Source organism: Papio anubis, chromosome 8 (genome assembly GCF_008728515.1).
Source record: "Papio anubis isolate 15944 chromosome 8, Panubis1.0, whole genome shotgun sequence".
Taxonomy (NCBI): Eukaryota; Metazoa; Chordata; class Mammalia; order Primates; family Cercopithecidae; genus Papio; species Papio anubis.
In genome coordinates this window covers 139,396,178-139,418,983 of record NC_044983.1, presented here as the reverse complement: position 1 = coordinate 139,418,983, position 22,806 = coordinate 139,396,178, and the positions used below count along the sequence as shown (strand labels likewise).

The 22,806-nt window shown below is 59.4% G+C and overlaps 1 protein-coding gene across 10 annotated transcripts in view; it reads right to left on the bottom strand.

The window, feature by feature from the left end:
• MROH1 (maestro heat like repeat family member 1) overlaps positions 1 to 22,806 on the bottom strand; it is a 121,645-nt gene that overhangs the window by 8,100 nt on the left and 90,739 nt on the right. For 8 of the 10 annotated variants that reach the window (XR_004185985.1, XR_004185986.1, XM_031669872.1 and 5 more), the window contains exons 14-34: positions 22,621 to 22,728; positions 22,305 to 22,449; positions 22,153 to 22,193; positions 21,761 to 21,902; positions 21,383 to 21,435; positions 20,865 to 20,972; positions 20,430 to 20,549; positions 20,020 to 20,142; positions 19,044 to 19,190; positions 18,930 to 18,956; positions 17,952 to 18,074; positions 17,627 to 17,706; positions 17,168 to 17,282; positions 16,966 to 17,061; positions 16,240 to 16,344; positions 14,064 to 14,199; positions 13,821 to 13,933; positions 12,454 to 12,606; positions 5,666 to 5,820; positions 980 to 1,145; positions 270 to 466 (exon numbers count right to left, since the gene is read on the bottom strand). Coding sequence is in view for 8 of the 10 variants with exons in the window: in XM_031669872.1 (XP_031525732.1) it covers positions 270 to 466; positions 980 to 1,145; positions 5,666 to 5,820; positions 12,454 to 12,606; positions 13,821 to 13,933; positions 14,064 to 14,199; positions 16,240 to 16,344; positions 16,966 to 17,061; positions 17,168 to 17,282; positions 17,627 to 17,706; positions 17,952 to 18,074; positions 18,930 to 18,956; positions 19,044 to 19,190; positions 20,020 to 20,142; positions 20,430 to 20,549; positions 20,865 to 20,972; positions 21,383 to 21,435; positions 21,761 to 21,902; positions 22,153 to 22,193; positions 22,305 to 22,449; positions 22,621 to 22,728 (2,453 nt within the window). In the remaining 2 variants the exon portion in view is untranslated. The remainder of the gene's footprint in view (positions 1 to 269; positions 467 to 979; positions 1,146 to 5,665; positions 5,821 to 12,453; positions 12,607 to 13,820; positions 13,934 to 14,063; positions 14,200 to 16,239; positions 16,345 to 16,965; positions 17,062 to 17,167; positions 17,283 to 17,626; positions 17,707 to 17,951; positions 18,075 to 18,929; positions 18,957 to 19,043; positions 19,191 to 20,019; positions 20,143 to 20,429; positions 20,550 to 20,864; positions 20,973 to 21,382; positions 21,436 to 21,760; positions 21,903 to 22,152; positions 22,194 to 22,304; positions 22,450 to 22,620; positions 22,729 to 22,806) is intronic. The other 2 variants (XM_031669870.1, XM_031669871.1) reach the window with 1 other exon arrangement.

Genomic DNA, 22,806 nt, shown 5'->3' with positions numbered 1-22,806 from the left:
TCACCTGCCTGTGTTCAGCACTGCTGCGCAGACCGCCCGCAAAGGCGAGGAGGGAGGCCTTCACAGCCAGTGTGAAAAGAGTGGCCATGGATGTCACCACTGACGGCTCAGCCCTGCACCTGGGTGAGGCGCCAGTTCTCTGGGAGCAGAATCACTCCCACGCTCCCCATGGTTCAGATCTGCCACCCGCCCCCACCATGCACATGCGTGCACACACATGCCTGTGCTTGCAAGTTAGTACTGGGAGTGGGAAGTGGGGACCCAGATACCTGCAGGGTTCCAGGTTCCTGGTGACTAGGGCTGGACTGGCACCCCTCCTTTCCTGGGCCTGCAGGTTCCGGGGCAGCTGGACACCCACGGTGCAGCTGACACGCAGCAGAAGTGCCACGAACAGCTGGGGGTAGAGCTCTAGCACCGCGGGCCCCGCTGCAGGCGTGGACAGGACCTCGAATAGTGCACAGGTAGCCTGGGGGAGATGTCACCACAGGGCCATGCCTCCCTCCAGGCCACACGAGATCTGAGCCTGCACCCTGTGTGCTCCCATGCATCCCATGGGCGGAGCCCCAGGGAGCTGCAACACAGGAAGGGTGAGGCACACCACTGCATGGCTTGGCCCTCAGAGGTAGAGGCAGGACACAGGGACAGAAGGGCAGCCAGCCTTCACAGGACAGACCTCAGGCCATCTGTTCTCAGCTCCTCAGAAGGGAGGAGGAGGGAATTCTCACAGCTGCTTTACTGCTTAAAACATTGCCAAGCTGGGTTTATTTTTTTTCTGCAGGATAAAACATGAAGTGGTCTCCCCTGGGGGCCCACACCTGTGAGGCCTTTACGAGCCTGAGCTCAGAGCTCCCGGCCTGGTGCTGCCGCCAGGTGCCCGTGGGGTGGCGTCCAGGCCACCTCATTGAGAGGCCTCCCCCTGGGCACCCAGGCAAGCGGGGCAGGGACAGAGTGTCAGCGTGGCTCCGAGAGCCCGACTCACCGAGAGAGGCAGCAGCGTGGCCACACGGTCTGGGGTGCGGCCCAGCAGGAAGGCCCGGCTCTCCTTGAATGGGACGTCCCTACTCATCTTCTCCAGCAGTAGTCCCAGGACCTGAGCAGCCAGGCGAGGCTCCACCGCCAGCGCCCGCCACAGCATGGAGGTGTGGCTGAAGCAGGGCAGGAAGAGAGTCACCTTGAGGCCATGGCTGGTCACAGTGCTGCCGGCACCGGGGCTGGGCATCCCTGCCCACCGCCGCCTGGGTGCCGTGGACCCTGGCTCCACGACGCTCAGACATGGCCACCAGGCTCAGCTACAGCCAGCTGGGAAATGGCCTCTTGGCCTCAGACCTGAGCTCACCCCTTCCTCTGACTCCAGGGGTCTGTAAACAGCTGGCAACAAAGGACACAGAGAAAAGTCTGGGCCTGTACACAGAGGGCCCAGGGCAGTGGTGTGGGAGGTCCCTGGGGAGCTGCTGGGAGGGAGAACAAATCTTCCCTGGAGGAAGCAGCATCTGGCCCAGGCCTCAGAATGGCACAAGGTCAAAGAGCACAGCTCCCAAGGAGACCCGGCAGTGCTGCCAAGAACACCCGGACGCCGCTGCAGACACATGGTGAGGCAGCTATGCTCGGCGTTTGCAGAAATAAACAACAAACTTTAAATATGATGGGAACTGGAAATTCTAAACAGATACAGCAAATTTAAAAGAAAACCAAACAGCCCTTTTAGAAATGAAACACTAATGTACTCAGTGGACATATTTGGTGCCAGTCTAGATACAGTAGAAGAGAGAAACAGTAAATAGGAAAATAAGGAAATTACTCAGTGAATAGGAAAGTAAAAACATTTCAGATAAATTATTACAGCGAAAGAATAACATGGGAAGGCAGAGGACAGAAGAAGAGACGCAGAAGATGGAATGAGGGCTAACATACATTTGATGGATGTCCCCGAGGCAGAGGAAACAGAATGGCTGACAAGGAGGAGGCTGGGTTTTTCAGAACGGATGAAATATACTGACCTACAGACAGGGAGCCTTGAAGCCGCCTGGCAGAACAAATGAAAAGCAACCCCCACCTGCAAACTGCAGATGAGCCACAAGCAGGAAGTGGCCTCCTCGACAGATGCAATGCTCGGAGACTTCACCTGGCTCCCAAGAGTAAGGACAGAAGCCAGAAACAGTGATGCGCTGTCACACACCTGAGCAAACGCACTGAACTAGGACACTGAGCCACAGAAAGAACAGTCACAAGGAATGGCCAAATAAAGACATTCTCAAGTAAACAAAGGCAGGCAGTGTGTCCCTGATCCTCGTGAAGGGAATTCCAGGAGACGTCCTTCAGGCAGAAGGCAAGCAGCAGAGGGCTGGGCATGAGCGTGGGGAGCAAATGACCTGGCAGGAACGTGGACAAACGCACAGGAGGGCAGGCACACGGCATGCGCCAGCAAGGACGTGGTGGCCATCGCTGAGGCGCCAGGAGGCCACAGACTCAGCCGCGGTGGGCCCCCATGAGGCTATATATGACAGTCAAGCCAACCTGTGCCCAGGGCAGGGCTGGCAAGCTTCTGACCAGGACAGTGGCTCAGGCATTGGGGGCCAGGTGGCCAGGTGGCCAGGTGGCAGCTCATCAAGCTTGCCGCTGTAGTGCGAGAGCAGCCACAGACAGCGTGGAAGTGGATGAGGCGGCTGCTTCCAGAAGCTTTAACTCATGGACACTGGAATCAGAATTTCCTATCATTTTCATGTGTCATGAAATATTCTTTTGGTCTTTTTCTGACCATTTATGGATGCAGAACACATCCTTAGCTCAGGGGGTGGTAGGGTAGAGACGGCCACAGTAACTCCACTTCTTTTTTTTTGAGACAGAGTCTTGCTCTGTCACCCAGGCTGGAGTGCAATGGCGCAATTTCAGCTCACTGAAACCTTCACCTCCCGGGTTCAAGCAATTCTCCTGCCTTGGCCTCCCAAGTAGCTGGGACTACAGACAGCCTGCTGCCCAGGCTGGAGTGCAATGGCCCAATCATGGTTCACTGCAACCTCCGCCTCCTGGGTTCAAGCGATTCTTCTGCCTCAGCCTCCCGAGTAGCTGTGATTACAGGCAGGGACCATCAGCTAATTTTTTTTTTTTGGGAGGCGGAGTCTCACTCTGCCGCCCAGGCTGGAGTGCAGTGGCGGATCTCAGCTCTTCTGGCTCCGCCTCCCGGGTTCCGCGCCATTCTCTGCCTCAGCCTCGAGTAGTTGGGACTACAGGCCCCATGCAGCGCCCGGCTAGTTTTGTATTTTTAGTAGAGCGAGGGGTTTCACGTGTTAGCCAGGATGGTCTCGATCTCCTGACCTGCGTGATCCGTCTCGGCCTCCCAAAGTGCTGGGATTACAGGCTTGAGAGCCACAGCCCGGCCAGCTAATTTATTTTTAGTAGAGACGGAGTTTCACCATGTTGGTCAGGCTGGTCGCAAACTCCCAACCTCTGGTGGTCCGCCTCTCAAAGTGTTGGGATTACAGGCGTGAGCCACTGCGCCTGGCCAATTTTTTTTTTTTGAGACGGAGTCTCGCTCTGTCGCCCAGACTGGAGTGCAGTGGCGCAATCTCAGCTCACTGCAAGCTCCGCCTCCTGGGTTCACACCATTCTCCTGCCTCAGCCTCTGGAGTAGCTGGGATTACAGGCACACACTACCTTGCCCGGCTAATTTTTTGTATTTTTAGTAGAGACGGGGTTTCACCATGTTGGCCAGGATGGTTTGATCTCCTGACCTTGTGATCCGCCCACCTGGGCCTCCCAAAGTGCTGGGATTACAGGCGTGAGCCACTGCACCTGGCCATGCCCGGCCAATTTTTATATTTTTAGGAGAGACAGGGTTTCACCATGTTGGCCAGGCTGGTAGCAAACTCCTGACCTCAGGTGATCCTCCTGCCTCAGCCTCCCACATTGCTGGGATTACAGGTGTGAGCCACAGTACCCGGCCTCAATTCCACTCTTGTACGCACACCTGAAAGAGAAATGCATGCCCTGCCCACCAACAGACACTCCCCGGAACATTCAAAGCATCGCCATCCCTAGCAGCCCCAAACCAAAAACAACCTGAATGTCCATCACCTAGAAACAGATACACGGTGCGGCCCACACGGCACCCAACACTGCCCGGCAAGGAGAAAGGATGAGCAACAGCACCGCCGTGCTAAGCAGAGGCCGGGACGACCCAGCACACAGCACAATTGCCAAAACCTCTAGTGGCGGCGGTCAGGTGGCCCTGACCCTCTAGGGGACTGAGGGGCACACAGGGGCCTGCTGGGGACCAGACATCACCTTTGCCTCGACCTGGAAAGTCCCGCAGGGCCCAGTGGCTCCGTGCTTGCCCTTTGTGTGAGCCACGCCTCCACGGAAAATTAAAACTGACTGATGAGCCAGGCGGTAACCTTGGAGGAAAGACAAGTCAATGCTGACTGTGCCCAAGAGCAACGGTCATGATGACTCGGGCGCCCAGCAGCCCAGCCAGACCCAGACCTCAGCCTACGTTCGGGGCCCATGCCGGACTTCAGTAAGGACACATGCAGCCACCTTTAGGGCAAATGCTAAAAGAAAAGGAACAGACTGCAGGATTGCAAACTGAGTGGAGAAAGTGAGGTAAGAGGGACACTGTGAATCTGAAAAAGGACAAGAAAGAAGATTTTTAAAAAACAAAATGCGTAACAAAGAGGCAAAAGATTTGATAGTGGATTTAAACTCACTCTATCAGTAACAAAATGCAGCTATTTACCATACAAAAGGTTTAAACACACAGAAAGGTCAACAGTACCAGGAAAGAGCAGGGCCACCAGACAAGTGTACCTCTGAGCAGAAGTGCCTGCGGGTCCCCCCTGCCAGGAGGAAGCGGACATTGCAGCTTGGATGCACTTAATGGGAGGGCCTCAGAGCACATGAAAAAAAGCAAAGCTGACAGGCTGAAGGGCCAGGTGCAAGGAAACCTGCGTCCCCACAGTAGCCTCGTGCCCCCACCTGCCAGGGGAAGGGTCACTCTGCCTTGCCCAGCGGAGTCTCCAGGCGGTCACAGGCAGCCAGGTACCCCTGGGCCAGCCTCTGTCCACGACTAAGATGGCAAAGACAGAAAGGGCCAGCAGACCCATGCTCTGGAGGCCTCAGCGAGGACGGGGGACCCCAGTGGGCTGGGGGGTGGTAGACACACCCTGCCCTTTGCTGGCAGCTGGGAGGTGTGTTTGGGAAGACATAGTGATGTATGGCACAGACAGGCTTGTCCTTGGGCTCCTGAGGGGATCAGATCAGGCATTTTCTGGGGGTCTGCTCACAGGCAGTAGTGGACGCCCTGCAGAGGACAAGGCTTGGGGCAGCTGGAACCAAGACGCAGGGCGAGGGGCAGCCTCCAGTGTCTGCTGGAGCCTGGGGCCTTAGAGGAGGGCGGAAACAGCGGCTTCCCTGTGGCGGTGCTGTGCAAGGCCCACCGGGGCCAGTGAGGATCCCGAGACGCCTAGAGGAGCGGTCCCCATGGGTACCTGAGAGACTGGGGCCTGTCTCCATGGCACTTTCTGTCCCACGTGGCCTAGAGCCATGGGAACTCATGCAGAAAGCTGGGCTACAGAGCCGAGGTGCAGAAAGCCAGGGTGCAGAGGTGGGTGGAGGGCTTGGGGAGCAGCATTCCAGAGGAACCCCTAAGCCTGGAGTCTGGACTAGGTACCTGTCCAAGGGCAGGGGGCTGCCCAGGAGGCTGGACACCACGGCCGCACAGTGCTGGGTGGCCAGGAGGTACATGCTGTGCTGGGCAGCTGGCAGGACGTGCTCTCCCTGGGCCTCCTGAAGCTTGGAGCGCAGCACGCTCACGATCTCAGGCACCTGTAGATGAGCAGGACATGGCGGTCAGGCCACGCGTGGGGGACAGCCATGGGCACACCTATGCCAACCCAAGGGGGTGGGGCCATGAGGGAGGCCCCATGAGACGCAGAGCTCTGTACTGCTGGTGCCAGCCTGAGGCAGGACCCGGATCCCCCGTGGCCACGGACAGCCCAGAAGCCAAGGAACTGGAGCCATGACCTGGATTCCTCTTGCAAAGTGGCTGTGCCCTGGGAGGTAGAGGAAGTGCCGAGGACACACGTGGCCCAGAGGCTGGTGTGGAGCTGGGCAGGCAGCCAACAGAGCCAGTGGCCCCATGCCCTCACAGCATGCCTACTGGGTCCAATTCTCAGGCTCCCCTGGCAGGCCCACCAGAGGCAGGACCCACACAGCTGCCAACTGCACCCATGCAGAAGTTGGGCTGGGAACCTGGGCGGACAGGGAGGAGGAGACAGATTCCCAGACCGAGGCTGGAGCTGGGCCTGCCATGGAAGGTTGGGACTTGGGGGGCTGTGAGTTTGCCACTGTCCTGCTGCTCCAGAAAGCAGGAGAACGGAACATGGGCAGGAGGACGCTGGCCCTGGGACCCCCAGGCCCACCACAAGTCCAGCAGCAGCATAGCATGTGAGCCTCACTCTGGGGGACAGCCATGTCATGAGGGGGCTCCCTGCCCATGGTGAGTATTGGCCCGGGAGTCTCCTCTCCAGCCTCAGCCATGGTGACCCCTACTGCCAAATGCCTGCTGCACAGCTAGAAAATACTACGATCTGGGGTGAAAACAAACAAAGCAATGGGCCATGAGGTCAGGCTTGCCTCGCCCTGGAGGATGGCTGACACACTGTGGGCTCCACCCACCCCAGCGTTCCCGGGCCACGGCTAGGGTCCTCCTTCCTGGCTGTGGCTGAGGGACCCGCCTGGGTAGCTGGAAAGGAGAAGGGGCTGGTGCAAAGCGCAACAGCAGGTGGAGCTGGAGGAGATTCTGACGGCAGAAACTTCCGGGCCGGGCCAGGCCCACACCACTCACGTGGTGAGGCCACAGCACGGTGTGGGGAGACACGGCTGGTGAGGGGTGCAGGAGCCATGCCCAGGGGAAGCTGCACAGGCACAGGCTGGTCCTTCCTGGTCACTGTTGCTGTCAAAGGAGCTGCAGACCTCCTGACGCCGCTTTCATTCCAAGACCTGTGCGGAGCTGAGCGCCCAGCCCCTGCAGGAGCAGCACGTTCTGATGACCTGTGTTTCTTTGCCTTTTTCTTCACCTGTCCTAGCCCAGGCGCTTTCCTGACAAGACGGCTGCAGAGGCTGCAGACGCTGCCTGCTGCCTGCCGCCTGCCCATTGGTTTCCTCTGCACTCCTGGCTTTTGGCAAGTTTTGACAGTGAGGAGGTGCTGAACTCCAAGCAAATATTTTTCCACACCAGGTCTTGCTCCTCAGCCCTCCAGGGAGTGACTCTCACAGACAGGCTTGCTTCAAAGCAAGACCAACCTGACACCCCGTGATGTTATCTGAGCCGCTGGGCTGTGCCACCTACACTGGCAGCTGACACAGCCTCTCCATTCTCCTGAGCGCTGTGAGGGGCAGTGACCCCCCTGCTGACGCACAGCCTGGGTGACACCAGCAGGTGCCCAGAGCAACCACTTCCACCACTTTAGCAGTTATGGGTCCACTGGACCCACCCACCTCCTTCCCATCCATGCTGGCATTTTTTCAGAAATCTGTTGCTTTGGTGACAGCTCTCCAGGTGTTTTGGAACACAGCTGTTCGTGGACATATAGTCTGCTAACCAAACGTATTTTTCCTCTTTCACTTCACTTTTTGCTTTTATGGATGTCGGCTCTTTTCCTGTGACTTGTCTCACAAGAGGTTTGTCTTGCTGTCTCAGTGGGTTTACTTATCTTCTCTAATATTTCTTTACTTTTGCATATTTATTTCTTCAACAACTCGAACACATTGGTGCACATGTACACTTGAATCTATGCTCTTTTTGAACTTCAGCAACAGCCCGGGTGCGCTGGGTTGTGGTGGAGGGCTTGCAGGGTGGAGGCAATTTCCACAGTCACCTCTTAGCTGAGAATCCCCGAGTGTGGACCCTCACACCCAGTCCTGAGCAGGCTCCTGCTTCTGCGGACTGCTGGGCAAAATCCATGTGGTCCCAGGACGTGGGGCAGCATTCCAGCTGCCTGCTGTGTGAGGCTCAGCTGCGCCCTACACCTTCCAGGTTATTCTGCCGGTCTCTGGATTGTGGCTCCTCCCTCAATGGTGAGCCCCTGTGCAGGGTCCTCTCCCTTCCTGTCATGCTTGGCCTGGGTCACTGAGACATAATTCAGAGCTCCAGAGCCCACCTACTCACTGTTAAGTGCACAGTTCCAGGATTCCAGTGCACTCAGGATGTACAACCATCACCCCAAAAGAAACCCGTCACAGCCTGGGCAACATGGCAAAACCCTGTCTCTAAGAAAAATACAAAAAATTAGCTGGGCGTGGTGGTGCACACCAGTAGTCCCAGCTGCTCGGGAGGCTGAGGCTGGAGGATCATCTGAGCCCAGGAGGTCGAGCCTGCAGTAAGCCATGATCACATCACAGCACTTCAGCCTGGGCAACAGAGTAAGACCATCTCTCTCTCTCTCACACACACACACACACAGCCCATCTCCATCAGCAGTCACTAATTTGCTCCCCAGCCCCTGGTCACCTCTATTCCACTGTCTGTCGCGACGGATTTGCCTGTTCTGGACACTTCATGAAAATGGGCTCATGTGATTGTGGCTTTTAGTGTCTGCTTTTGTTGTTGTTGCTTATTTGTTTTTGAGATGGAGTCTTCCTCTGTCCCTCAGGCTGGAGTCCAATGGCGCAATCTCAGCTCACAGTAACCTCCGCCTCGTGGGTTCAAGTGATTCTCCAGCCTCAGCCTCCTGAGTAGCTGGGATTACAGGCTCCCGACACCATGTCCAGCTAATTTTTGCATTTTTAGTAGAGATGGGGTTTCACCGTGTTGGTCAGGCTGGTCTTGAACACCCAACCTCGTGATCCGCCCGCCTCAGCCTCCCAAAGTGCTGGGATTACAGGCGTGAACCACCACGCCTGGACAGTGTCTGCTGCTTTCACTGAGCACGATGTTTTCAACATGCATCTGCCTCACAGCCTGTGTCAGGGCTTCATGCCCCTTTATGACCCAATAATATTCTGTCGTACGGATGGACCACATTTCCTCTACCCATTTGCAAAGTGATGGGCCCCTGGGATGCTTCCCAGATGGCATGAGCGGTGCTGCTGGCTGTGGGTCGCTGTGTGCTTCATGCTGTGTTCTTAGGAAGATACCTGGGTGGGATAGCTGAGTCACTTGGCAACTCTGAGTTTGACCTTCCTGAGGTGGCAGCGCCACTTCCACCCCCACCTGTTTGTTTCATGTGGAATTTCCTCCTCTCCTGTCCCCTCCTTGGACCCCCGCACACCGCCTCAACCCTGGGAAGGCTGCCTCCTCTGTCGGACACGCCCGGCCTCAGGAGAGCCTGCTGTTCTCCGTCATGCTCTCTGCGCTCTCTACTTCATGGTCATCTCACACTGGAGGAGGTCGCATGTCACCCCCTAGGGCCACAGGTTCTGATTCAACGTCAGAGGAACTCAAAGCCCAACAGCATCAGCCTGCCTCAAAGAGGTCCCCCCACCAGGGTCTCAGGGTGGGGAAGAACGCAGAGGTTCGCCATGATGGCTGGGTACATGACACTGGTGGCAGGTGTGCCTGCTGGGCTGTGCTGTAGGCCTGCTCAAAGCCTTAGCCAGGGGTCAGCAATGCCCCTGCCCAGCTGGGCTGTGGCAAGTGATGTGTATGCAAACCTGGGCTGGGAAGAAAATAGCTGGACAGCTCCGCTTTGCAAAAAGCAGCCCTCTCAGAGCCCAGCCACAGCCTCAGTGTGATCCAGCCACTCTACTTCTTGATATGTCCCCAAATGAACTGCAAGGAGGAACTTGATGAGAAATTACACACCCACATTCAGGAGAATCTGCCCAAGTGTCCATGTACAGACACACTGAAAAGCACAACATGGCACATCCCACACTGAGGCCAACCCCAGCAGGCCCGCCACTGCCATACAGTCCATCCACTGGGAGACCAACCCCAGCACCAGGCCACTGCCCGTAGAGGTCCATCCCTGAGGCCGGCCTGGCACCCAGGCCGCCACTGCCCGCCCGGTCCATCCCACACTGAGGCCGACCCCAGCACCCAGGCCGCCACTGCCAGCCCGGTCCATCCCACGCTGGGGCCGACCCCAGCACCCAGGCCGCCACTGCCAGCCCGGTCCATCCCACGCTGAGGCCGACCCCAGCACCCAGGCCGCCAGTGCCAGCCCGGTCCATCCCACGCTGAGGCCGACCCCAGCACCCAGGCCGCCACTGCCAGCCTGGTCCATCCCACGCTGGGGCCGACCCCAGCACCCTGGCCGCCACCACCAGCCTGGTCCTTCTCTCACCATCTGCACAGGTGGCCAGGGTACCTCACTACCCTCAGATCTGACCTGGGGCCCCACTGCCTGCACAATAAAACCCAAGCCTTCAAATGGCCAGCACTGAGCCGCCACCCTCTGGCCCCTTGTTCCTCCCAAGGCCCGATGCCAGCATCTCTACCCTCAACCTCTTCCTCCTGCCATGCAGTAGCACTGGACTTGCCCTTCCAGAAACCACACCGTGTGCAGTCCTTGGCACGAGCCCTCCACCAACACTTTCCTTTTCTCCACTGCTGCATTCCTGTTCATGCCTCTCCAAGGAGCTCTGTGCGGTATATGTAAAGCCAATGGAGAAACTGTATCCAGGACACAGAAAGCACCCCTACCAGCTGGGCGTGGTGGCTCATGCCTATGATCCCAGCACTTTGGGAGGCTGAGGTGGGTGGATCACCTGAGGTCAGGAGTTCAAAAGCAGCCTGGCCAACATGGTGAAACTCCGTCTCAACTAAAAATACAAAAATTAGCTGGGCGTAGTGGCACACGCCGTAATCCCAGCTACCCCAGAGGCTGCGGCAGACTTGCTTGAATCCGGGAGGGGGCAGAGGTTGCAATGAGCCGAGATCGTGCCACTGCACTCCAGCCTGAGTGACAGAACAACACTTCGTCTAGGGGTTGCAGGGGCGGGGAAGCACTCCTACTAATCAAGAAGAAAAGCACAGGCAAAAGACTGGTACCCTGTCAAAGCAACACAGCCGAGTACCCAGTAAACATATAAACACGTGTTCACCTTCACCCATCACTGAGAAACACACATGAAACTCTAGCATGAAGCCGCTGCAAACTCATTTGAAGAGTGGGAAACACAGCAATGGGCAAGACAGTGGCACCCAGAGCCAGCCGGCCTCCTGCGGGAGGGAGAGGGCCCCACCCAGGGACAGTGGCTGGCAGCCCTGGGATACACACCAGGGCCTGGCCTTCAAGCCTTGTTGCTATTGTGGGCCTATCCCCCGCTGCAGTGTGTCCTCAGCTCCAAAGGACTTGGACCCTGTGACAGCCCCAACTGGGAACTGCCCAGGTGTTCATGGAGACAGATGAACAAACGTGACACATCCGCAGCTCAGTGCAGGAAAGGGGCACATGTAGTGACAACAGGGACAACCTCACACACATGTTCACGCCAAAGGACCACAGGACGGGCACCGGCTTCCACGTATACAACGCGCACACCAAGCCACAGTGGTCTGCGCTGTGGGGCAGTGGCGGTGGCCCAAAGGGTGACAACTGGAGCTTGAGGGGAGGACGTAGGAGTGGGTAGGATGCTCCACTTATGGGTGCCCGTGCAGCTTTCTGACACCCCACACTCCGATGCTTCACTTTAATACAGAGCTTGAGAATTCCGTCGTGCAGAGACTGGGTCCCTGGCCATGGGCCTCTCGAGGACTCATGAGCACCCACTCCAGCTGGCCCATGGGAGTCCTCTGGACCCAAAAGGATCTGAGAACAGGGATGTGCATTTCTGCTGTCGCGTCACAGGCATCTATGAGGAGCGACTGCCTCTGCACGTTTGGCAACAACTGCACGGAGACTGCACAGTGAGAAGCGGCGGTGGGGCTGGGACGGCCCCAGACACGGGAGCAAAGGGAATGAGAGGTCAGGCAGCACGAGAGCGTCCCGCGTAGTGCCAGACCCTGGAATCCACGGCTGGGCAGCCTCTGCGGACCCGGGGAGCCCCGCGTCCATGTCCACGCCAGCAATGTGAGCAGGGGGCCCAACCAGGGCTCGGGGAACCATTAGTGCTTTCACCCGCCTTTCCATTTCCTTTTCCCCCCTTATTCTCTCAGCACTTGTTTTTGCCAGATTCTAACCCCCGTCTTCAGATATAAGAGAAAGATTTGTCCACAGTAGTCCTGTAGGGAGAGGCGGCAGAGCAGTGAGGGTCACACCTGAGGAGGGCCGGGCAGGGTGGTCCAGGCCAGGCCAGGGCCAGCCTCACTGTTTTCACCCGCGGTGCCACCTCTCCAAGAGCCCGCCGCCCCGCCCTTGCCTTGCCGCCCCACCCCACCGCACCCTCTCCCGCCTTCTCCTGGAGCCGCCGCCCCGCCCCCTGCCACCTTCTCCTGGAGCCACCGCCCCGCTGCCCCGCCCTCTCCCGCCCCCTCCCGCCTTCTCCCGGAGCCACCTCCCCGCCCTCTCCCACCTTCTCCTGGAGCACTCCGCCCCGCTCCTGCAGCAGGCAGTTGATCATGACGGTAGCTGCTCGGGAGCAGTTCTTTTCGGGGTCTCCCAGGGCCTCAAACATGGTTAGCAAGAGGCTGATGAGCTGGTCAGGTGGGAGGCGCTTGGCAATAATCTAGGAGGAAAGCGATGCCAGAGGTTAAGGAGGGAAGGGGGGGGCACCCCCAACGCCACTTCTCCGAGGCATCGAGTCTCAGGGGCTCGCGTTAGGGTGGGAAGCCACGCCCATCTCGCAGCCCCGCCCCAGACTCCCCGCCCTGTGACTTCAGTGAGCTCGCTGCGTGGGGGTGGGATCTCCTTCTCCAGAACCTGTCAGGGCCTGCTGGAGCCTGGGCGGGCTCCTGGAAGGTGGTGCCTGGGCAGCTGCAGGGCTGAGGTCACAGCACCCTCCTCGGGCTCCTTCTGACTAGTGAAGTGGGCTGGGAGCAGCCCTGTGGTGCAGTCGCTCTCTACAACACGGGGTCAAGGGCAGATAGGCCTTAGCTCACCCCTGTGATCCCAGCACCAGAAAGGGCCCTCGTGACCTACCCCTCCTTCCTTTGTAGGAGACACAGTCTCTGGACCTGGAAGGCCTTTCCTAAGCACCAAATGGAGACAGGCAGTGTTCCAGCTTGGGGACCCACATGAGAGCACAGAGGGAGGGGCAGCTTTCTTATCCCCTTGGAGGGACTATTTTCCCCCCCTGAAATGCAATACTTTAAATACTCAAGTTTGTGTTCTAATATGCTGAGCCTCGGGGTGGACCTGGCAGGCATGGGTTGTGGGGGTTGGGGGACGCAGTGCTCAGGGCCATCATCCTCCCTTCAGATGGCAGTGGACAAAGCACCTTGACCCGCTGGAACCAAAGGCAGGGCCTGCCCCTGGCCCCTTGGCAAGAGGGCTAGAGCCCGCTGCACCCTGCAGGCGATGACCCTAGCCCCCCACGTGGCTCTTGGGTAGGCTTTGGGGACAACACCACACAGGGCAGCCGCTGGAGATTCTGTTCCAGAAACCTGCATTTTCATGAGAGCAGGCCAGGGTGTCAGTGGCAGGCAGAGAGCGGCTGGGCCTCATGGCACCCCATTCCCTCCTTGGCCTCTGCCAGGTCTCAAGACAAACAGCACCTTCCTCTCGTATGGACTGCACTGCCCCAGCGTAGGCGGGTGTGGGTGATGGGGCCAGTGCAGGGCAGCGCCAGCAACTAATGCAAACACCCAGGCCCTGCCCCGTGCCCACTGGCCATGGGTGGCACTTACAGAGGCTAGGGGAGGCCAGGTGCTGCCTCGGAAGTCCCTGTTAGCCCCAGACAGTGCCAGCCTGCCTTCTGGCCGCGGAGCTCCCAGCTGGTACCTGGCCTATGCTGTGGCAGGTGTGGAAGAGAATGGTGGGGTCAGGGTGCACGAGGCCATCCTTGAGGCTGAGGAGCCGCTCCGCCACGTCATCGCGGTAGTCCCGGGAGAAGCCTGAGAGGCGGCAGGAACGAGCAGTCCGGCTGAGGCCCTCCCTGGCGATCCCGCAGCCTGGACTCTGCACCTCATCCCTCCCGGCACCCCTGAACGACCAGGGGCCCCCACATTCCTGATGAGGGCTCACCCTCATAGCCGAGCTGGAGGTAGAGCAGGGAGTAGACGCAGTCGACGGCCTCCTGGCGGGTGGCAGGCCACAGGTCTGCGCACCGTGGGGAGAAGAGGCCAACGAGAAGGCCCAGGTTGTGGAAGGGCACCAGGGCCTGGAGGAGGAGATGCCTGGGCTATTGGAATGCTGGGGATGAGTGGATGCCACCTATGCCACCTGCACCCAGGGGAGGGCTGGAGTGTGGCCAGGAGTGCTGCTGGTGTCCACGAAACCCTGGGCCCTCACTGTGGACAACATAGCCCCCAGTGAGTTCCTCCCTCCCCTCCCGCTGCAGCGTGGGTGCTGCTCAGCTCAGCTCTGACCACACCTCGTCTACACCAGGGCCACACAGGTTCCCAGGCTGGGCCCCTACAAGAAGGAAGGCCAGGTCATGCCGACATGGGCACACAGGCGTGTGCAGGCAGACGGACAACTGGGGTGCGGAGGGGGCCCCAAATGGGAGGAGTGCACGGGCTCTGCCAATCTGGGTGAGGGGCAGGACTGTACAAGACCCCCTCACACCCTGACTCGTCCTGGTCCTTCCTTCCAGAGCCTTTCTGCTCTCCTCAGTCCTGCCCCTCCCATGCTCCTATAGTCAAACACCTTCCTTCTACTTCCACACCTCCTCCCCAGCAGATGCACCTGTCCCCCTCCCACCACCTGGCTCCCTTCTCAGCCCCTACATGTGAGGCCTTCCTGGGAGGTGCTCCCACCCTGCCCTTGCACAGGATCCTGGGTTCAGACGCTCCTATCAGATGGAAACCTGGTATCTGCTTGGGCGCCGCTGAAACTCCTCATCCCCAAAATCACCACTGATGAGAAAGAATTTCAAGTCAGAAGGGAAAGGCTGGAATGTTAGAGAAAGACTGCAGGTGACCAGCCACTGTTCTTAGGCTAGGCATCCATCACACCATGCACCAAGGTAAGCTTCAGCCAGACCAGGGTTATGTGATGAGCAGGCCATGAAAGCATGAGGTGGAAAGAGCCCTGAACACACAAGATTTGGCCACATAAAGAATGAAAGTTTTGGGCACGGTCGCTCATGCCTATAATCCCAGCACTTTGGGAGGCCGAGGCAGGCAGATCACTTGAGGTCAGGAGTTCAAGACCAGCCTGGCCAACATGATGAAACTCCGTCTCTACTAAAAATACACAAATTAGCTGGGAGTGGTGGTGGACACCTGTAATCCCAGCTACTCGGGAGGCTGGAGCAGGAGAATCGCTTAAACCCAGGAGGCAGAGGTTGCTGTGAGCCAAGATTGCACCACTGCACTCCAGCCTGGGTGAGAGCAAGAGACTCAGTCTCAAAAAAGAAAGAAAGGAAGGAAAGGAAGGAAAGGAGGGAGGGAGGGAAGGAGGCAGGGACGGAGGGAAAGAAAAGAAAAGAAAAGAAAAAAGGAGAAAGTTAGTTTTGGTGCATTAACAAAAGGCCAGGTGCAGTGGCTCACGTCTGTAACCCCAGCATCTGTAATCCCAGCACTTTGGGAGACACAGACAGGAGGATCACTTGAGCCCAAGAGTTCAAGACCAGCCTGGGCAATGTAGCAAGACCCCATCTCTACAAAAAAAAAAAAAAGAAAATTAGTTGGGTGTGGTGGCATGCACTGTAGTCTCAGCTACTCGGGAGGCCAAGGCAGGACGATCACTTGAGTCCAGGACTTCCAGGCTGCAGTGAGCTGTGTTTGTACCATTGCCCTCCAGCCTGGACAACAGAGTGAGACCCTGTCTCAGGGTAAAAAAGAGAGAGAGAAAAGAAAGCCTAGAATAATCCTGATAGATGACAAAAAGATATTTAGCAAAATCTAGTATCTGTTCCTGATAAAAGTTTTCATTAAAACAAACAGATGCTTGTGGAACATGATAAAAAAAAAAAATATCATGAACCAAATCAAGCACTGCGCTGAACAGTGAAGCCCTGGAGACCAGAGGCGCACATTCCTCCCGGCTAATGGTGGGCCCCTGATGACAATGGACTCTACTCTGAGCAGCCATCCCTGACAACTCCTGGCCCTGACAGGCCCTCAATCCACGTCTCAAGGAAGAGGACTGTGGCCTGAGCTGGGGTGGCGGCCAGAGGAAGCCAGGAAGACAGCTCACACTCTGGGTCATGAGTGCCACAGGTAGCAGCATCCGGGCCGGGGACCCAGGTACTCACGCTGACACGCAGCTGCTCCAGGAAGTGGCGCAGCAGGAGGGCGCTCAGGCCCAGGGCCCGTGCCCGCTCGTGACCTCTTGGGGACTTGATCCATGGGCTCAGGTGCTGAGGAAGAGGGGGCTTCACACAGGTACTGCTCAGAGGGCAGCCCTGGGAGCAGGAGCCTTGTGCATCGTGGGCCAGCTCAGTGTCCCTGCCAGGCCATCCTTCCCGGGCTACAGGGGGCCAAGCCAGAGACCCAGAGTGGTGCCAGCCTCAGGCCACCATAGCTCCTCTGGCCCTGCCACTCTGTCCTCCAGTCTGGTCACAGACACAACCCAGCCCAAGTGGAGCCGGGGCCAGCCAGGACTGTGGAAGGACAGGGTGGAGGCCGCCCTGGTCCTAGAAGAACACACTGAGCATGGGGGTCAGCCCTACCCTCGCCCACCACAGTGCCACCCTGGTCGCGGCCCCCAGTCAGGAGCCATGGGTACCTGTGGGCCCCTCCATCCCCGTGCCATGCAGTGGTAGGAGAGGACAGGCTCCAGAGGTCCCACCTGGGTCAGGGCCTCCCCATCTGCTTGCTGGCCCAGATGGGAGGGGGTGCACCTGCCTGTTCATAAACCACCCCCAACTGTAGAGAGCACCAAACTGTCCCTAGGGTGCCCCCATGCGGAGAGAGGGCCAGCAGCCAGGTGGAGTGCCCTCTGTGCCCCCACCCCATCCCCATGACAGTCCCCCGCACACCTCAATCATGATCTGCAGGCCTTGGGGGGTCATGTTCCGCTGCAGGAGGCTCGTCAGCAGACCCTCAAGGGCGTGCAGTGTCTCCAGATACAGGGACTGGAAGGAGAGCCAGGCCGTGCGGCCCCACCAGTGACTGCCACCTACAGCGGCCTTCCTGCCGCTCTCATGGGTGTGAACACAGGCAAGGGAAACATGGGGATACCTTCTGGCAGCCGCCGTCCTCCTTCTCGGGCTCAGGCAGCAGGGCCATGACGCTGTGCAGGCAGCCACGGATCACATCCGCCCGGGCCTGCTCGTCCAGCGCTGGCTCCACAGAGCTGACAGGCAAGTTAAGGGCCCCAGACAATGATCCTGAGGCTGAGGCCCAGACACCCAGCAACCCAGGCCTGTGTGGGCAGCACAGCCACTGCCATGTTTACTCTGCTCCAGACCACGGCGGCACCTCACGCACACGCACACACGTAAGCACGCACACACACACATGCACACGGACGTGCACACGCACGCACACACGCATACACACACGTGCTCACGCATGCACACGCCCATAAGCGCATGCACACACGCACACACACATGCACGCACACACAGGCACGCGCACACACATACACACACACACACACGCAGATGCACGGGCCTGTGCAGAGGCAGGAAAGGATACACCAAGTAAGTGCAGGTGAGCATGGCCTTCTTCCGAATAGGTGTCCTAAGGGAGTCTGGGGGCTCTGCCCTGATGAACTCCTGGGTGAGGCAGGTGTATGACTCAGCCCTTGGAGGAAACCCCAGCCCTCCTCCCTGGTCAAGCTCTGTCCCCCAGCCTAAGTGACAGGTGGGGCCCGAGGAGCAGAGCCCCATCTGTCCCTACATGGCCCCTCCCATGTTCCCAGGCTGTCTTCATGTTATCACCCTCGGCGCCCCCAATCCCCACCTTGCCTCAGTCTCCCAGGAACCCGCCTGAGGACCCACCAGGCCACGGCCATGCTCACCATCATCTGTGCCACCAGCTCTGCTTTCCGGGTGAAGTGGAAGGAGCCAGCCTGGGTGCTGCTGCAGATGGCGCGGCTGACCATGCACACACTCTGGACGAGGCACAGCTTCAAGGCTGGGTCCTGCAGGGACGCAGGGCTGCAGGAGACGCCCACACCCGCCCTCCAGGGCTGAACCCGCACACACCCCCTTTTCCTTCCTCCGAAGCCAGACGTGCTGCACTCTGCTCTCACAGGAGCTCTCCCGTCAGCTCTCTTGCTTATCAAAGTCCGTGTGGAAGAAGCGGGGGGCCACCCAGGGGTTCCCCCGTGTCACACTCCAGAGAAGACAGGCCACAGAGCAGACGCTGTGTGGTGTGACCAGAGGGCCCCCCACAGCAGGAAGAGAGTCCTCCGGGGAGCGCTAAAGGGCTGGGAAAAGAACCTCTGAGAACAGCCCTGCCCTCCCAGCCACCGCAGGAGAACCAGAGGGCCTGTTATTCAAGGAGGGGCTGACTGTCCCGAGAGAGGGGCTTGTCAGGTTAGTGCCAGGAGGGCCAGAAGGGAAACTTGTTAGTGAGGCTGGGGTGAGGCCTTGGGGCCAGTGGAGCCTCCACTGCCACTTCTACTGGCTTTGGGCCTTGTCCCCTCTCCTAGGTGGCCACTGGGGTCCAGGGAGGTACAGCTCCCACGAGCACTGGGGAGCAGAGCCAGAGGTGGTTCCAGCTGTCCTGGGATGGGTGGGGCTGGCTGAACTCCTGGGGGGTGACAGCCCATGACCCGGCCCCTCGGAGGCACAGACGCCTTCCTTCTTCCCACTGCCGTCCAGGGCCCAGGCCAGGGCAGGAGCCCTGGTGATGCTCTCGAATGCCCCGTGGGGACCGAGATCAGGAAGCCCCAGCAAGCTCCCCTCCAGCCTCTGCCCACGAAGCTCAACCCGCCCAGAGGAGAGCTGAGAGGGGAGAAGCCAGTCCAGCACTTAATTCCTACACACTGTACCTTGGTTTCTACCTTTACTCCCAGAACCTGAACAACAAAAAGTGAAATGAGTTAAGATGTGAGTCCCCGGCAGCCCCAGCTCCCCTGGCGTGGCAGGCCCACTGCGATGCCCACCTTGGTGTTGAAGTGCTGGCAGATGTTCCGGAGGATGTCTGACTCCACTTTGGCCAGCACCAGCTCCTGGGGGGCCCGGGCCGCCACGTGCCCGTAGCACAGGATCAGAGCACTCTTCACCTTCTCCACCTCGTTCTCGCTTCGATCCTGAGAGGTCAGAGGAACCAGCGGGACTTCAGTTATACAATTACACTCCCCGACAGGAATCCTTGGCCTCAGAAACTCCTGAAGTCCTCCCAGAAGAAGGGCCAGAGCCAGTCAGTGACAGCAGAGGTGTGCCCCAGCCGTGCAGGGCACCACCTGAATCTGGGGAGGGGGAGAGCCTCTTTGAAAGGGGCAGGAGTACAGGCAGCCAGCCAGGCATGGGCCCACTGGGTACCGAGTAGCAGAGGGCTGAGGGTCAAGGTAGCGCGGCCACATGTGAGAGTCAGGCAGGAGGCAGCCGAGAAGAGCTCGAGGCCCCATCCTTGCTGCACTGCAGATCAGCCTCAATCCACACAGCAAGGGCTGGGAAGCCCTGCGTGCTTGGTCCCGCCCTGAAATGCTGTAATTGGGACAGTTACGGGAGACAGAAAATAGAGGGACCACGGCCGGGATGGGGGCCTGTGGTAGGGGCCCACTCCTTCCTTAAACCAGGCTCAGGCTCCGCCAGCACAGCCGGTGGCTTTGGTGAGAACGCAGAATCTGCCGGCCACCAGGGGGCAGAGGCCTGCCCCGGCCGCAAGCCCCTCTCATCACCCACGCCTGGCAGAGACGCGGCCCTGGCCACAGCTACGTTTGCCTCCGGGAGGCCATTCTGCCTCCCTCCCCACTGGGAGTGCCCACACACAGGCCCCACCCATGGAAGGAATGCAGGAGCAAAAATTGCTCCAGGGACGCAACCAGCTTCCTGCCCCACTCCAGCCTGCAGGGCACCCCCGAGCCTCAAACTTGTGGATAGACAGCTGTCCCCAGCCCTGCACAGTGTCAGTCTAACCTTAAAAATGTTGAGAATGCCGATGGATTTTCTGAAGACCTCTGACCTCACGAAGTCCTCCAGCTGGGCCAGCGTATCCTCGAGGTGGGAGATGGCACAGATCCCGAAGCAGCAGGCGAGGCCCTGGGGGGCAAGACACTTACCCCAGACAGGGGAGGGCACACGCTGCCACACACACACGCACATGGTCACGCGTGGACACAGGGGCACACCCACATGTACACACATGCACACACCTGCATACACATCAATAGATCGCGCACTCTCTCTGTGCATATACGCACACCACACGTGTACGCACACATGCACACACAGGCATGCAGCCTGGCCGGCTGCCTCAGAGAACAGCAGGCGGCCGCCGACCTCCAGCCCTAGGGTGTCTGGGGCTTCTGCAGGGAGAGTGGCCCCACCTCACGTTCTGCCTCCTCCTGGTATCTGGCTGTTTCCAGCAGCTCTTGAAGGTGCTTCCTCACCACCTCCTTACTTGAAGCAGCACCCAGGGTGGTTCCTATGCATTTGTACAGGAAGTTCTGAAACAAAACCAGAGAACACGGCTATGCCTGACTCCTGAGTACAGGGAGACCCAGTGCTGCCACGGGGCTGCCCCTGGGGTGCACCTCCTGCCCACAAGCTGATGAGAACTGCAGGGTGAGTCTGGGGCAACATCTGAGGAATAAGGGGTGGGGCCGGTGGGCTCTCGCACCTCCTGGCCCTCAGCCACCACGAGGAGGCTCTGCCAGGCCACCAGGGCCACGGGAGACAGGGCCCAGACAGCAAGTGACAGACACGAGACCCAGGAACTCAGAGCCCAAGTACCACATTGAGAATGCCAGCAGGTGCCCCACCTTCTCCTGGGGTGTCTCATCATAGCAGGGCAGCTGTCTGCACAGCTCCAGGCTCAGCTGGCAGATCCACGCGTTGTCAGAAACGATGGCCAGGGTGTCTCGCAGGAACTGCAGGCCAAGACACCACTGAGAGGCTGGGAGCCCGACCCCTCACAGGGCTGGCTGGAGCCTGGGCACATCCCCATGTGCTGTGGCTGCAGGGGCTGCAGGCCGCCTTCCAGCAGAGGCCAGGGGAGGCAGAGCCAACCCTCAGGGGACAGCCATGCCGCAGTTGGCTCACCAGGCAGGGCGAGAGGAGGACCCTGCGCTTGAGGCTGCGGCTGCTAGAGGCCGGTGCCATGTCACAGGAAGGCTGCGGGGGTCTTCAGCCTTGACGCTGCCTGCTCCTTGGCTCCCCAGCCACACCATGAGGTGAGGTTGAGGCAGGTGGCCCAGTCTCTTCCACCTCAGCACCCCCCAGGCCAGACAACACCTTAAGGCCCAGGATGGGCCCTGCCCCGACCACCTCCAGCCCTCACCATCAGCAGCTTCTCCTCCCACTCCTCCTGTGGCAGGGTCTCTTCCGTGTGCTCTGAAATGACAGCCGCGCAGGCCAGTGGGGCTCAGAGCCCAGCACCTGCCCTGGAGCCGGGGATGCTCAGCACAGACAGGCCTCACCGCCCCACCGCCCCCCACCTGCTCCCAGGAAGCACCCTGCGGGAGTGCTTTTCCAGTCCCAGGTCAACTGGGGCCTTTCTTGGACCACAGGGGAGACTGCTTTTTCCAATTACACAACCCTAGTCCCCACTGGCCACCCTAGTGCCACCTGGTAAAGATGGGGTCAGAGCTAGCATCTCCCTACCCTGAGGCCTGCCCTCCCCACAGGGCTATGCACCCCATCCTGACCCCGGCCTCACCATCCAGGTACCCCAGCAGCAGCGGGACAGTCGTCTCCCAATGCTGACCCAGCAAAGGGTGAATGTTAGGGTGCAGAACACTGAGGAGACGCAGCGCCGCCACCCCACGTCCGTCCCCCAGGTAGGGGCTGGAAGACACAACCTGAAGAGAGGCAGCGTGGAGCCGGGTCTGAGCAGGGAGCACTGGCCGTGCCCACAAACTGCACCTGCAGGGCCACAGCACCCGACGGGGGGTCTGGCTGTTCCTGAAGCTGGGCCGCCCACATAGAGGAAAACCACACCTGAGCCCTGACTGCAGCTGCCCACTGAGAAGGTAACCCCTTCCAAGCCTGGGTGGAGCACAGGGACACAGAGTGGGGCACCCAGGCACGCTGTGAAAGGGCAAGGCTCACCAACAGTCTTGCGGTTACAGCATAGGGAGACGGGAGGCTCGCTGGAGATGAGAGGTGGAAATAGTCAGTGGGGGGCTGGGGTGGGGGTCAGGAACTGGAGGATGGGGAAGTGGGGACAGAAGCGGGGAGGTGGGGTACGGCGCGGCGCGCACCATGGGCGTCGTACTGGATGAGGAAGGCGTCCGCCCCGGCCTCCTGCCTCTTCTGCGCCAGATGCACGAGGCTCCTGCAGAGCGGAGTCAGGGCCCCGGTGAAGCGCACAGGGGTGAGGAATTGGAGCAGGTACGGCCAGAGGACCTGGGGGAGCGGAGGGCCTGGTCTGCATCCACCCAGAGGGAGGTCCCATGCAGACAGGGCCCTGCCAGAGCTCTGAGGTGGAGACAGACTCTTTGCTGGGCCTGCACACCCTGGGCCACCGCCCTGGAGAGCTCTGCTGTCACCAGGCAGGGACGGGTGCCGTGCACTCACGTGACTCATCCTGTCCACGGTGGTGCTGACCAGGTAGAGGGTGCGCACGCTGATGGCCCGCACACTGTCGGCCTTGGGGTCCTTGCTGCTGGGGCCTGGCTTCTCAGGCTGGAGGAAGGCAAAAGGCACAGGTGTGCGTGGGCGGCCGTGGTTCTGGGCCTGAGGACACAGCCTGCCCAGAAGCAG